At 40.8% G+C, this 14,023-nt stretch overlaps 2 protein-coding genes and 1 long non-coding RNA gene across 3 annotated transcripts; 2 read left to right on the forward strand and 1 right to left on the reverse strand.

Annotated features, from left to right (window-relative positions):
- Positions 1-870: 870 nt before the first annotated feature.
- tmed5 (transmembrane p24 trafficking protein 5) lies at positions 871-7,095 on the forward strand. The gene is made up of 4 exons (XM_022192677.2): positions 871-1,194; positions 3,549-3,646; positions 3,733-3,910; positions 4,583-7,095. Exons 1-4 carry the CDS (start codon positions 1,006-1,008, stop codon positions 4,799-4,801), a joined length of 684 nt encoding a protein of 227 aa, XP_022048369.1. The 5' UTR covers positions 871-1,005; the 3' UTR covers positions 4,802-7,095.
- Positions 7,096-7,217: 122 nt separating this feature from the next.
- Positions 7,218-8,477, reverse strand: LOC127533696 (uncharacterized). The gene is made up of 4 exons (XR_007941454.1): positions 8,353-8,477; positions 8,148-8,244; positions 7,420-7,481; positions 7,218-7,323 (listed from the first exon to the last, which is right to left on the reverse strand). It is a non-coding gene; the product is annotated as an uncharacterized LOC127533696 (long non-coding RNA).
- A 30-nt stretch (positions 8,478-8,507) lies between these two features.
- pigc (phosphatidylinositol glycan anchor biosynthesis, class C) lies at positions 8,508-13,309 on the forward strand. Its single transcript, XM_022192676.2, has 3 exons — positions 8,508-8,614; positions 9,937-10,168; positions 10,788-13,309. The coding sequence occupies exons 2-3, from the start codon at positions 9,941-9,943 to the stop codon at positions 11,442-11,444; spliced, it is 885 nt and encodes a 294-aa protein (XP_022048368.1). The 5' UTR covers positions 8,508-8,614; positions 9,937-9,940; the 3' UTR covers positions 11,445-13,309.
- The last annotated feature ends 714 nt before the right edge of the window (positions 13,310-14,023 follow it).

Raw genomic sequence — 14,023 nt, forward strand, 5'->3', positions numbered from 1 at the left:
CCCAAAGCATGCAATATTTGAAATTATTGCACAACAGTGTGATGTCAAACGTTTCAGTATAATTGACGGATGCTGTAAATTTTGTCTTTTAAAAGCGCCCATGTTCTTATTAAGTGGGCGAAGTCTGTAATGAATGCTTGAAGGAATGTGAACACTGTGTACTTTTATCTTTTACATGAAAACGCCTTCAAAGAGTAAAGAAAAAGTATGTTTTTTAACATACTTCAAAAACATTTATTTGTCATCAAAGCTGAATATATTCCCATTGTGTTATGCTATCGGTACATATCATTTTCATATTGTTGTTATATATATATATACACACACACACACACACACACACACACACACACACACACACACACACACACACACATATATATATATATAATATTTAATAATTAAGCCACAAACTACTTAATAACCAACGGTTATTAACGTTAAATTAAATAAGTACATTGCTATAGTATTTGTAAACTGCTAAGAGCCTTTCGAGTAGAAAAATCCTGCCCACTAAAACCACATCTTGAAACGCTTGTGAATTTGTCAGTCATGTTTGGTTCTTAAAAAACAGTTCAGAAATAGCTCATATGTCTTAGCAGCCATTAAAAGTATATATATACACGCTTTGGCTCCTCCTGTAGTCCTATTTAACGCACATAGGACTAAAGAACAGCATTTCCCATAATGCATGTCATTACAGGCATTTAGAAATATGCCTGTTATTTTCTGTTGTATTAAATATGTATCCAAAGATTACTACAATACAAAAATCCTACATAATGCTAAGTTTAAATGTAGCAACAAATTAATCAGCTATTTATAATGCAATTGATAACAATTTTAAACCGGCGGGGTCCTGAACTTTCGACAGCCCTGAGTGAGAACATTTCAACAGGAGTCAACTTTGGGCGAACGTAGCTAGCAGCTCCTCCGCCTACTTCCAGCACCGTGGCCGGCTACTGTAAGACCGTTTGGGCTCTTTTGGACTTTTAGCCTCGTACTATGGAGCTCGTCCGGGTATTTCTGTGCGTCCTGTCCGTGTTTGTTTCGCTCTTATCGGACAGGTTAGTGGTGCTGGCTGCCTTCTCCCAATCTCTGGACAGCGACTTCACTTTTACTCTACCCCCCGGTCGAAAGGAGTGTTTCTACCAGACCATGAAGAAAGATGCCTCCCTGGAGATTGAATATCAGGTTATGAAGAGCTCACACAACTTTTACATGAAACTGTTCGGTTAACTAAATAAACTAAAACTTCCTGTCTGTGTCTACAGGCAGTCAAATCAGTGGTAACCGACAAGGAAGAAGAGTCAACATTGACACACTTGTCAAACCTGTTGATTTGTCCTTTTTTAAATTCTTGTTCACTGTAATTTTTGATTCTCAATATTCGTTCAAACCATGTGCAGGTTAATGATAAACTGACGTGTTTTTTTTTTTTTTTTTGTCGAGTGCAAGAGGACCAGCAGGTTATGTGGCTCACACCCACGAATATATAGACAATGTGCTCACACCTTGATTTACAAATTGTTTAGAACCTGTTTTGCCGGTCAGAATGCAGAGTGCAACACAGAATGGATCCCTTTGTTTTTTCTAGATGTTAAGTGATGTGTGGGAGTTAATATATGTTTGTGTCTGTGGGAGGCAACCCAAGCATTTTACACGCGTGGACAAAATTGTTTGTACCCCTCGGTTAATGAAAGAAAAACCCACAATGGTCACAGAAATAATTGAATCTGACAAAAGTAATAACAAATACAAATTCTATGAAAAGTAACTAATGAAAATCAGAGATTGCTTTTGAACCGTGGTTCAACAGAATTATTTAAAAAAATAAACTCATGAGACAGGCCTGGACAAAAATGATGGTACCCCTAGCAAAGGTAAAGGCTATAAGACAGTCTCCAAGCAGCTTGATGTTCCTGTGACTACAGTTGCACATATTATTCAGAAATTTAAGATCCATGGGACTGTAGCCAGCCTCCCTGGATGTGGCCGCAGGAGGAAAATTGATGACAAATGGAAGAGATAGATAATACGAATAGTAACAAAAGAGCCCAGAACAACCTCTAAAGACATTAAAGGTGAATTCCAAGGTCATGGTACATCAGTGTCAGATCGCACCATCTGTCATTGTTTGAGCCAAAGTGGACTTCATGGGAGACGACCAAGGAGGACACCAAAGTTGAAAACAAATCATGAAAAAGCCAGACTGGAATTTGCCAAACTGCATGTTGACAAGTTACAAAGCTTCTTGAAGAGTGTCCTATGGACAGACGAGACAAAACTGGAACTTTTTGACAACGCACATCACCTCTATGTTCACAGACGAAAAAATGAAGCAAATCAAGAAAAGAACACTGACCCTGCTGTGGAACATGGAGGAGACTCTGTTATGTTCTGGGGCTGCTTTGCTGCATCTGGCACAGGGTGTCTTGAATCTGTGCAGGGTACAATGAAATCTCATAACTATCAAGGTATTCTAGAGAGAAATGTGCTGCCCGGTGTCAGAAAGCTTGGTCTCAGTCACAGGTCATGGGTCCTCCAACAGGATAATGACCCAAAACATACAGCTAAAACAGCCAAGAATGGCAAAGGGGAAAACATTGGACTATTCTGAAGTGGCCTTCTATGAGCCCTGATCTAAATCCTATTGAGCATCTGTGGAAGGAGCTGAAACATGGCGTCTGGAGAAGTGTCACTGACAGTTACGGAAATCGTTTGATTGCAGTGATTGCCTCAAAAGGTTGTGCAACAAAATGTCAGCTCTAGGTTAAGGGTACCATCATTTTTGTATAGGCCTGTTTCATGAGTTTATTTTTTAAAAGAATTCTGTTAAACCACAGTTCAAAAGCAATGTCTGATTCTCATCATTTAATTTTCATAGAATTTGTATTTATTATTGCTTATGTCAGATTCAAAATATTTCTGACAATTGTGAGTTTTTCTTTCATTAACCGAGAGGTACCAACCATTCTGTCCACGTGTGTACATATCTTGTGGTGTCTACAGTGAAGGACAAGGCATCAAGGCTTATTGCTGTCATGAAAACCTTGCGAGGGAGAACTAGCATTTCTCTAATTTAATGTATGACATGAATATTAAACTGTTTAAATGCTGCAACCAAGGCTAACTTTCAGTGTTGTTACATCTTTAGGACTGAATAAGTCATTGATTTCAAATCAAAATCGCAGTTTGAAGCAATGCAATTAGCAAACTGTAAATACTACAACTTAAGATGTATGTTCTGCAGCCCATTTGATGCAGGATTTAAAACGTGTCATTGTTTTTACAAATTCACACTGTCTTCCGTGTGCGACAGTCACACCTTTGTCAGTATCTCATATAGTATTGAACCATCACGAGTTAAATCTAATGCACTGCGAACTAAAAGAATTCTATCGCAGATCAAATTATAATTGGAATTTCTGTTCAATTTCCATCAGATATTGTCCCGTTCTCATTCACCCCTAATCTCTACAACATCAGTAGCTCTTGATTTTCTTCTCCCTCTCTGCCTAACTGACCTTTTCTTCCACCCTTCACAGGTATTAGATGGTGCAGGTCTCGATGTAGATTTCTATATCTCCTCTCCTTCTGGCCAACTGTTGTTCAGCGACTACCGCAAGTCAGACGGCGTTCACACGTAAGCAACAGAGATCATCCTTCAAACACACATAAATGACTGAGTTAAACGTGCAAGTTCCTAGTGCCGTTTGTGTTTCCATGCAGCATAGAAACCGAGGATGGAGACTACATGTTCTGCTTTGACAACACATTCAGCTCTGTTTCGGAAAAGCTCATCTTCTTTGAGTTGATCCTGGACAACATGGACACAGAAGACCCAGATGACTGGAAGGAGTACGTGCACGGGTCAGATATGCTGGATATGAAGATGGAAGACATTATGGTGCGTGTGCAGTCCGTCTCAGTTGAATTTGACATGAAATGCTTTCCAGACAAAGACTGAAATAGATTTGTATGTATGAGAACTTTTGAATCTTGATAGAATATAGAGGTATACCAATTCAAGGTGGTGTTTTGCTCTCACTTGGTGTTTAATTCTTTGTCCTTCTACTGTCTGTCATTGAGATATTTGTCGCTGTGCCATATATGCTCACAGGGGGGTAAAGTGACCCAACAGGCCGCCAGCAAAATAGCATGCAATCCACCACATCCAGGGAAAGTCACAAGGAGACTGTCACGAGAATAGACAATGTCATAATGAACTCTCACCTATTGGCCGAGGGGAGCCAATTGTTTGAGTTTGCACCACAGTAGCCTGCACCGCCCCCAGAAATAGCCTTAATTTGTGTCAGAAGTCACATAGGCATCAGTTGTTAAAAGGCAGGAAATGTATCTTCCAGCTGTGGAGGAAATTGTTTTCTTGTGGAGGAAGGAACTCACCTGAATGAGCTGCTTTGTTTACAGACTCAAAAAGATCCACATCTCATTTTGATTCGTCTTTGCTTAGAAGTTGTATTTAATTTATCTAAAATTACCCAAGATGAAAATTGCAGACAAATTATCAGTTCTCTTCTCAGATCCAGTAAGTCTGACCTGCTTGTCTCTTCTCCTTCAGGACACCATCAACAATGTAAAGGCTCGGCTGGGGAAAAGTGTGCAGATCCAGACACTGCTGCGAGCGTTTGAGGCTCGCGACCGTAACCTCCAGGAGAGCAACTTCGAGAGGGTGAACTTTTGGTCGGTGATCAATCTCATTGTGATGGTGTTGGTGTCCGCGGTTCAGGTCTACCTTGTCCGCTCGCTGTTCGAAGATAAAAGGAAAATTCGCACATAACACCGCCTGAAATGGAGGCAGAAACGGAGAAAAACTAACACACTTGCCCACAAAAATCTTTGGGATTTTTTTCAGCTGATCTCCTGACTTGTGACTCTCATAATACAAGATTTCAATGTACACACACTTATGCACAGACACCAACTACAGACACCGATTAAGAATTCATTCACCACACTTTGGTCGTCAGTCCACTGGAGTTTGAAAGACAGCAGGAATCCAAGAACGTATAACTGTCAGCCCCTCTACAGGCAACCTCTGTCTCTTTGCTACAGGAAAAAAAGGTCTCCAAGTCTCTCTTTACAACTTGTTTCTTGTTTTATTGTCCTCCCTGGCTGCTGTAGTTCTTTACTGACAGTGATGTTACAAGCGCATTTATGATGGGACTATTTTTCTAACAGAGTTACCATGGAACTGGCCAATTGCAAAGATGTCCGTTTTTGTTTGGATGTGTTTTTTTCTGAGTGTTAAACTGAACTAGATGAAGAAATTAAGAATTTATTTCTGCTTAAAAGGAGTGTGAGGTGCAACCAGTCTGTCCGCATGTCTTCCCCATATGTTAAGTACTTTTAAAAGCATACCTTTTGTATGGATCGGAGTTGCCTTAGTGATATGGATTTAGCTGCTAGCTTTTTGCCAATCTGTGAGGCCTTTGAATAACTCTCCCATTGCCTCAAACACTTGCGTCGTTGCCGTTCTGTCTCACTTTCACTTCCATGCAAGTACTGAAAAGTCAGGTGTTTAGTCAGAGCCATGCTGCTGCTCTCTGACACCAGTGGGACCGTGGGGTAGAAGAAAAGGAAACAGGCCGTCTCCAAGTCTCTTAGTGACTGCTGCCCTACTCTCCTCTGCCATGATTTGTGGACCTGTTGCCTAAATGGCTGCTAGCTCCGCTACCCTCCACTGTGAAGACTGATGACTGCTGGTGGGTGTCTGCTTACAGCCACCAGCCGCCTGCTGTATGAAGATGTTGAGCCTGCCAGTCTCTCTAGTGACAGAAGTCTATTTCTATCTTACTGACATCTGGAAGGTCATTACCACTACGACACTGCACTGCTCAGTTAATATGCACAAGCCATCCACTGCCTTGACTACGTCAGCATTCTTTTAAAAGCTAGTATCTGTGTATTAGCATTTTTTTAGCCAACATAGCAAACTGACATCTTATCATTGCACTGCCTCTGATGCCACAGAACAACATTTTTTTTGTTTTGTCTATGTATTCTTAGTACATAATTTAACATTTTGGGCTCTGTTGTTTTAGTGGGGTCCAGCAGAAATGGGTCCACAACTTGTCCTGACATGTGGGAGAAAGAGCACTGATGAAGAGATTTTTAAAAACTCCTAAGGAGGAGGAGACTGAAGAGCTCACCAAACTCTGTAATGAACTCCTACCAAAAGTCCAGAAGGGCTGAGCTCATTTGTAAATACTGTAGGTTTTTAATGACCTCTGCTCTTCTTTATTGTTGGCATCCAGATCATTTTCTTGTGTCGTGCAAACCAGAGTGTGTTCATGAAAAACACACAAAACCCAAAGGGGAAACTCTGCTGATCAAACTGCATTAATGCTCTTAACACTTCAGGGCTGGGTTCGGCAGTTAACAAACTCTCATCAGTTGCTTTTCTATTAAGGTGCCAACACGGCCTGTGGTTATGGTTTCAGTGAGTTTTTATTAATTTTTTTATTGGTGTTTACTCAGCTCCTTTCTTGAGACCTGGCCAGGAGCTCCATCTTCTAAATTTTGCCCTGTGCCGTAAGATAAAGACAATACAGTGAGTTCACGCCTTCGTAGTTTACACCGCCTTACGTTGGATGTGCGTTAAACCAAACTCTGAGTAGTGTGATTGTTTTCAATGTCTTCCCATACTGTATGTGCATTTGTTCTGTGGATGCCTGCAATAATATACGATGGATGGTTGTGAGAAGCGATCACCTCCTGCCTCAGTTCCAGTGCTTATTCCTTCCTTGTTTCTCTGTCCAACTGATGTTACTGTGTTTCTAGTCTTGAAATATATGTTGAGATTGTGTCTTATGGAAAGTCTTACGGATTAGTAATAAATTCATTTTCTGATTTATTTGAAAGCGCTTTCAAAATTCTACAAAAATTAGACATTTTTTAAAGAGTATTTCTACGTTACTGAAAAGGAGATCATATGAAACAGCCACGCTGGTTTTGTAAAAAAGTTTTTACAACCATAAATGATCAGTGGAAAAAGAAGGAATGTGACATATTTATTCAGCTAATGTCCTGTAGATGTATATGTGTATAAATTAAACAATCATGTTTTTCTGACATCTGTGTATTGTTGTGTTCCTATTGAGTGAAAAACTTTATATCAAAACAAAAAAAACAATGTAACCAAGCAATAAAAATACAGATAAGACAATGAAATAATAAATCAGTAGAATAAAGCTGTCTCTTACTAGTCATAGAGCTGCTGGGGGATCTGGTATCTTCTTGGTTTGTTGCTGCAGAGATGTGATGATCAGACACTCCCTTAGTGAAGAACTAGATGCTCCTCTGAAGTAAAGCAGATGCAGACCATAAAGAAAGGAAAAATGTATTGAAATTAATTTGTTTTCCTTCCAGTATTACATTTAAGTTAATGATACTTACGGGCCCATCAGACGCTGGGTGGACGATTCAGTCCTGGAAATCCCGCTAAGGCACGATCCTATCTGTAAAGTCAAATATACAGGAGCAGATATGTAACAAGCACAAAATCAGAAAACAGCAAAAACAGCCGTAGGTGGAATACCAGATGAAGCAGAAGCCTCATCACATCTCACTGTGTGTCTGTTCTGAGTGCAATGTTAGGAGAAAATGCAATGCTTATAAAAAGTATTCCACCATCCCTGGAAGTTTTCCCCTCTTATTACTTTTCAACAATAAATCATGGTCAATTTAATTTAACATTTTGGACAAAAATTCACCAAAAAAGGAGAATTGTTTGCATCACAGTGAAAACAAATTTCTAGATGGTAAATAGTTTAAAATTTAAGACAAGTAATTGCATAAGTATTCACCCCCATCAAGTCACTATTTAGTAGATGATGGGCTTTTACAGCATTTAGCCTGTGTGGATAGGCCTCAAAAAGCCTCACACATCATCACACTGCAGTTTTACTCCATTCTTCTTTGTAAAATTGTTCAAGCTTTGATTTAGGTTGTGCAGGGATTGTAAGCGATAGATGGATGGATGGATAAACAGACAGACAGATATTTCCATTTAGAATGAGAGAATATTTTTTGGAAATTCCTGCCAAAAAAACAAACTAAACTGACCATGATTCAATGTTGAAAAGCAATTAAAACAGGAATTAATATTTTTATAGAAACTGTACCATGGTGGTTTCCTGTTCTTCTGGTGCAGTATCGGAGTTGACAGGTTTTCTTTCTGTTACCAGGGAGACAGGAGGATGTGGTTTACCCACTGAGAAGCTAGAAGATGAATGAGGTTCATGAAAAATATCAAAATCAGCCTGGTGATCAATTTTGTGACACACACCATCACTACAGGATTGTTATAAGGTTACAGTACTATGTTACCTTTGGGCAGACATGTTGGTGGTCTGTGGATTTGGTCTTCTAATATCAGCAGAGAAGGGGCGTATGTTCAACACAGACACCTTGACAGAGGAAAACATGAAGAGATCACGTTAAAACGGACAGCTGGGATTGGCAGACAGGGACAGGTGCGTTTCAAACCTCCTCCAGCAGGAGGCGCTGTGAGCTCTGATAAAATGCTTCACTTCCGGGATAATGACGCGATGAGATTGTAGCATCGGTGCCGAACAAAATCACATCCCAGGTAGGCTTAAAACTCTCATGTACATATTTATGGAGACATTCAAGACAATTATCGACATGTTATTGGTTATAGACCCATAGACCCGTATGTACGCGGTGGAAGTGCTGTTATCGTCGCCTCAACACCGGAAGTACCGGCAGTTTCTCAGCCGACCAACTGTCAAAACCCCGTTCAGAACAGATGCATTCACCTGACAGTCAACACAACAGTATGAATATGATTGAATTACATGTTACATGTTCTTCTGACATTAGTGCTGTCTAATTACTAATAAAATATCCCTTACACGACATACATCCAAAGCTAGCTTAGCTAATTGAGGCTAGTGTGTTCAGATAGCAAACCCCTACTAAAGTATACTACTACATGTACAATAACACTATTAGACCTCTGTTCCTCTCAATATGTTTGTTGTTTTTTTCTGTGTTTTATTGCTATTTGGCCAACTGTTAGAAACGTGTCGCATAGAAGCTCAAAACTGAGAAGAAACTACATTTTAACACACGTGTTTAAGACATCACTACTGTAGTAAGAAGCATGATTATTGGTTTTTGTAGAACAGCTTCTCTTTTTCTTTTCATATCTCAATCCACCTACAATCATAGACTTTTTGATAATGAGCGACTATCGATGTTCAATATCACAGATTCTGAATCAATGGTGAGATGGCAAATAACAGTGAAAATTTCAGGCTTTTATGTTTATTAGAAGTTAAGATATTGTGGTTCAAACAGCCTCAAATGTCTGGAAAAAAACGTGTTGAAAGTGAGTCGGCGGACATTTAATAAATGTTATTTCCAAAGTACTTCAGATATCTAGCTAAAATTTCACACATACAAGTTTAATAATCCATTGATAATCGAAAAAGTTTCAAGCAAGACCCTGATTTCAGATAGAATGACCCAGCTATGTTGTAGCTGAACGATTTGGAGAAATTATCTAATTGCCATCTTTCTCACAGCCACTGTGATTTGATTTGAAACATCATTAAAAAAAAGTAAAGCTTCAGTTCAATATACAAACTGTTGAAGGAGCACATGAGATGACATGACAGCATAACCGCATGAGGACGGCGGGAATGTGTAAAACCACTGACGTGACACTTTTAAGCTCGGGGACAGACACACTGCATGGCATATATACTTATTTAAATATTTAAATAATCCTTTGCAATTTGCGGCTCTTCAAGTCTGGATTTGAACTGCATTAAAGGTTCAGCCCTACTATTTGCATGGTAAAACAACGTAAATACTACCAGCTGCTTTGAGCAGTAGATTCAAGATGCCTACTCACAACCCAGTCTCTGTGTGTTTGTGGTTCAGGGTGATGGGGCCAGATAGTGCCCCAGGTCCAGCTGTGCCCTGGCGGAAGGTGCTGTGGGAACGCCAGCCCTTCCCTGATAACTACGTGGATCAGCGGTTCCTGGAGGAATTACGGAGGAATGAGGGCATCCGGCAGTACCGTTACTGGGCTGTGGTGAAAGAAGCTGGCTTTGTAGGACAGCAGCTGTCCTGTGTGGCCATTTTTATCACCCTATGGCTCTACATGGAACAGGTAAACCTTTAAATAAAAATCTATGGTCTTCACAATCCTAAGTGCTTCAGTAGAAAGCAACTGGACTTCTGAAGATGTTTCACCTCACAACCATAAGGCTTCTTCAGGTACAGGTGACTGGTAGGGGGTCCCAGGTATTATTCATAGCCCAACTCACATGGCTCAAGTGTCACTAATGACATGGGGCTAACATGGTTCTAGGTGTTAATGGTGGTGGAACAACCTGGGGAGGGATGTCCTCATGAAGTAGTAGCCTTCTCCTCTCTGATGTAATTTTCATAGTAAAATTCACCATACAGCTAACATAAATTCTTGATTTTTCTACGTCCTACATGTCACGGAACTGGATATCAAGTGACTAATATTTGTCACTGTTCTTGTGCTCTCTCATTCTACACCATGATGGAAACAGAAAGGCTAAAACGGCTAGCTACAGCGAGCTACAGGGCGCGTCCTGTATTCGTATGTGCCACCTCATGCCTGGCTTGAGTTCATTCAATCAATGGAAAACCATGGATAGATGGATTCTTTAATTCCTCACTGCTGTGCTCATGGTCTTCATACTGCGCCTCTACTGAATGCAGTGGCTGATTAATCAACACCTCCACTTTCTCTGCAGGGTCTGCTGTCTCCTGTGACGCTGCTGTGGACCAGCCTCGTCTGCTCCCTGCTGGGTTATGGACTGCATCAGCTCTTGTCTTCTAAAGTCGAATCATGCAGCGAGCCCAGGACCCATCTGGCTGATCTACAGAGTGCTGCTATTTTCCTGTCCTTCACGTTTGGCTTCTCGCCAGTTCTTAAAACACTAACGGAGTCCGTGAGCACGGACACGGTGTACGCCATGTCTGCCGTGATGCTGCTGGCCCACTTGGTGTCATTTCCTTACGCCCAGCCCTCACCTCCCGGCATCCTCTCCCTGAATGCTGCCCTGTTTGCCTCGGTGTGTTTAGCCTCGAGGTTACCTGGGGCCCTGCACACCTTCGCCATGCTCAGCTGTGCCCTGCTGGTGTTTGCCCTGTGGCCCTGCCTGCTGCAGAGGTTGAGGGAGAACACTCCCAGCCAGTTTACAGGGGTGTGTGTGGGAGTGTGCATCGCAGGGGTAGGAGGTTTGGGGTCGCAGTCGCCAGGGGGAGCCGTGCTCTTAGCGCTGGCCTTAGGGAGTGTTACACTGCTCTGTCCATTGCTGCTCGTTAGGCTGCAGAGGCACAAAGACAACATCCACGGACCCTGGGATGAGGCTGAGATTCACGAGGACCTCAGCCACTTCCTTCACTAATCAGACAGAGCCAGGACTAACACAGGCTGCTCCTGACAAACTGACATTTAAGGTGTGAACCAATGATTTTTTATACTGTCAGACTGCAGTTTTGTTGGTGCTGTACATTTAAACTGACAACTCTTTCATCGCTGGTCCACGTCTGTCTGGACAGCCATAGCAACACTGACATTCTCCATCTGAGAACACAATGTTTTTAATGTTAAAGCTGCTACTGTACTGTAACCATCAACCTCAAAGTTTATATGGATGATCTCGACTTGTGCAAAGCTGACTAACCTCACTGGACACACTATGATGCTATGCACCAGTCTGATATCAGTGATGTTTAAATAATCGGTGGGAGATGTGCCATGTTTTAGGGGTTGCTCGTGTTGTATCTGAATACAAGGGCTCAAGACATTTAAAAATTAATAGGATTTTAAGATTTCGAGAGGTATTTTTTAAAGGAGCTGCAGTATTTCCTCAGTGTTATTCAATACAATACCACAGGAGGCCAATTTTTACCTCCACTGTACTGCAAAAAGCTCACTGTAATCATATTGGAGCTATGTCCTCATTTTTTTACTGTCAGACATACTCATTGATCATGTTATCTGTTTAAAATTTGGGTCACAAGATGTTACTTTTTGAGATTTGAAGACACCGGTTTTGTATACAAATCTGTATTGAGGGCTAATTTCTTCAGCAGTTAATTAGAATAACAAAGCCACCTGTTATGCTTTAAAATTCTTCTCCAGTCATTAATTTAACCCTTAGGAAAGTCCTTTTTCTGCATCAAAGTTACAAATGTAGCTGTTCTCTCAATGGAAAAAACATGCCTGCACACTGTTGTCTGCGCTGCATAAGGGCAACTTGTGACATTAGAGTATTTCCTGCTCGAAACCAGAAACCGAGGATGTCTCCAAGTACCCATACTTTGTAGTAAAATTTGCCCTGCAATCCAAATCACATACTTTTTCCTTTTTCTGCTACAGCTGTCCTTATGCAGTGAACATACAGTTGGGAGATGGTAATTTGCCATTATATTGCACCTTTAAGCTTTGACTGTGTGGCTCTTCTGTCGTAATCTGCAGTGTGAAATCGTTAGTTTGTGCAGCTCAAGGTTGTAACTCGAACAAGACACTACCATATGTGACGTGTCTTATAGTGAGCAGAGGATACTGCAAAATCAGACTAAAGGTAGTTGGATTTTGTGGTATTTTTGGCATATTGCATGTTTTTTTTCTGGCGTGCTACAGTATGATAGTACACAACCATAATTTATCCCAATACATAGTGTGGTATGTCAAATGCAGTCTGTCAAAAATATCCCACTACATCCTGTCTTATTTTGCAGCATTTAGACAAATAATAATGGCATGAAACCCTACAAACTGACAAGATTGTTTTGTGAGGCTCATTATGTATGAAACCATGGTACACTGCAGCTTCAACGTGAAAATGCTACAAATTTTGCTCATGTTGTGTCCTCTAACATATTAGAAAAACATTATATGAACACGTTAACAAGATACAAACTATATTTTCACCAGACGGGGTCTTTAACATAGCAGTATTAGAGCGCTAATCACCTGCCATAGGAAGCAGAAAGCTGCTGGAGTGGGAGTCAAACTGTCAGCCATGATGCCTTCAGTCCAGACACTAATCACATGGTCAAACACCTCTGATAATGTACAAACCTTGCTTAAAAAAAGTTCACTTCCCCTTCAGAATGTTGAAATATTATTAATTTAACCTAAACACCTTGATTATACTTCATGCCACTGTCCTTCTTTTGTGTTCAGCATTTGCTGTTCATGAAACTGGAATTACTGTTTATTTTTAATTCTTGTTTCAATATATTAAAATCAACTGCATATCTACACGTTGTGTTTTCTTCATTCTGGCTTTCAGTGCTACATGAGAAGCCCTGTGCGGTTAAAAGTGCATTTAAACTGCTGCTGGTGTTTGTGGAGCCTCGGTGAGGGCAGCTGGTGCTGAACCCGGCAGCAGAGCAGCGGTCGCTAGGTGTCGTCGTACCTTCACCTCCTCTCTCCTCGGCCTGCTCCGGAATGTGGCGGTGGCTTTTGCAGCGGGTTTTGAGCGCTTTAGTGGCGCCATAGTCTGACCAGGAACAGCAGACAAGGCCCCACTTTGACACAACCGTCCAAGCGAGCTGCCCAGAGCCGACCGGCCTCACCGGGCAGAATCGCTGCAGGGTAACAGTCCTGGTAACAGTCAGCGCGTTACCGTGCGACGGAAAATATTCTGTTTACTTCCAGCCGCGAAGTAAACTATTACTGGTTGAACTCTCGCGTTGTCCTGCGCGTGAAATTGGCCCGTTTTAAAGTTTAAAAATGTCGAAAATATATATATATATTTTCACAGTGAAAACTTCAACATTTTCAACATTTTTGGGAAAAGCTTTTGGTGGGAAAAAAAGAAATGTTAAAAAAAAGTGATTTTTTTCTGAGTGTTCTTAAAGAAAACAGAAGTTTTACTGATATTCATGTAATCACTTTGGATTTTTTAAATTTTTTTACTCATTTTTTTTTTATTTTCTTGCTAAATTTGTTTTGTTTTTTAATAAAACTTTC

The sequence above is a fragment of the Acanthochromis polyacanthus genome, chromosome 4 (assembly GCF_021347895.1).
Source record: "Acanthochromis polyacanthus isolate Apoly-LR-REF ecotype Palm Island chromosome 4, KAUST_Apoly_ChrSc, whole genome shotgun sequence".
Classification (NCBI taxonomy): domain Eukaryota; kingdom Metazoa; phylum Chordata; class Actinopteri; family Pomacentridae; genus Acanthochromis; species Acanthochromis polyacanthus.

Coding starts and splice junctions, on each gene's coding strand:
- pigc (XM_022192676.2), top strand. CDS start 9,941: ATGGGGCCAGATAGTGCCCCAGGTCCAGCTGTGCCCTGGCGGAAGGTG. Junction 10,169..10,787: donor TATGGCTCTACATGGAACAG/GTAAACCTTTAA, acceptor CTTTCTCTGCAG/GGTCTGCTGTCTCCTGTGAC.
- tmed5 (XM_022192677.2), top strand. CDS start 1,006: ATGGAGCTCGTCCGGGTATTTCTGTGCGTCCTGTCCGTGTTTGTTTCG. Junction 1,195..3,548: donor CCCTGGAGATTGAATATCAG/GTTATGAAGAGC, acceptor CACCCTTCACAG/GTATTAGATGGTGCAGGTCT. Junction 3,911..4,582: donor TGAAGATGGAAGACATTATG/GTGCGTGTGCAG, acceptor CTTCTCCTTCAG/GACACCATCAACAATGTAAA.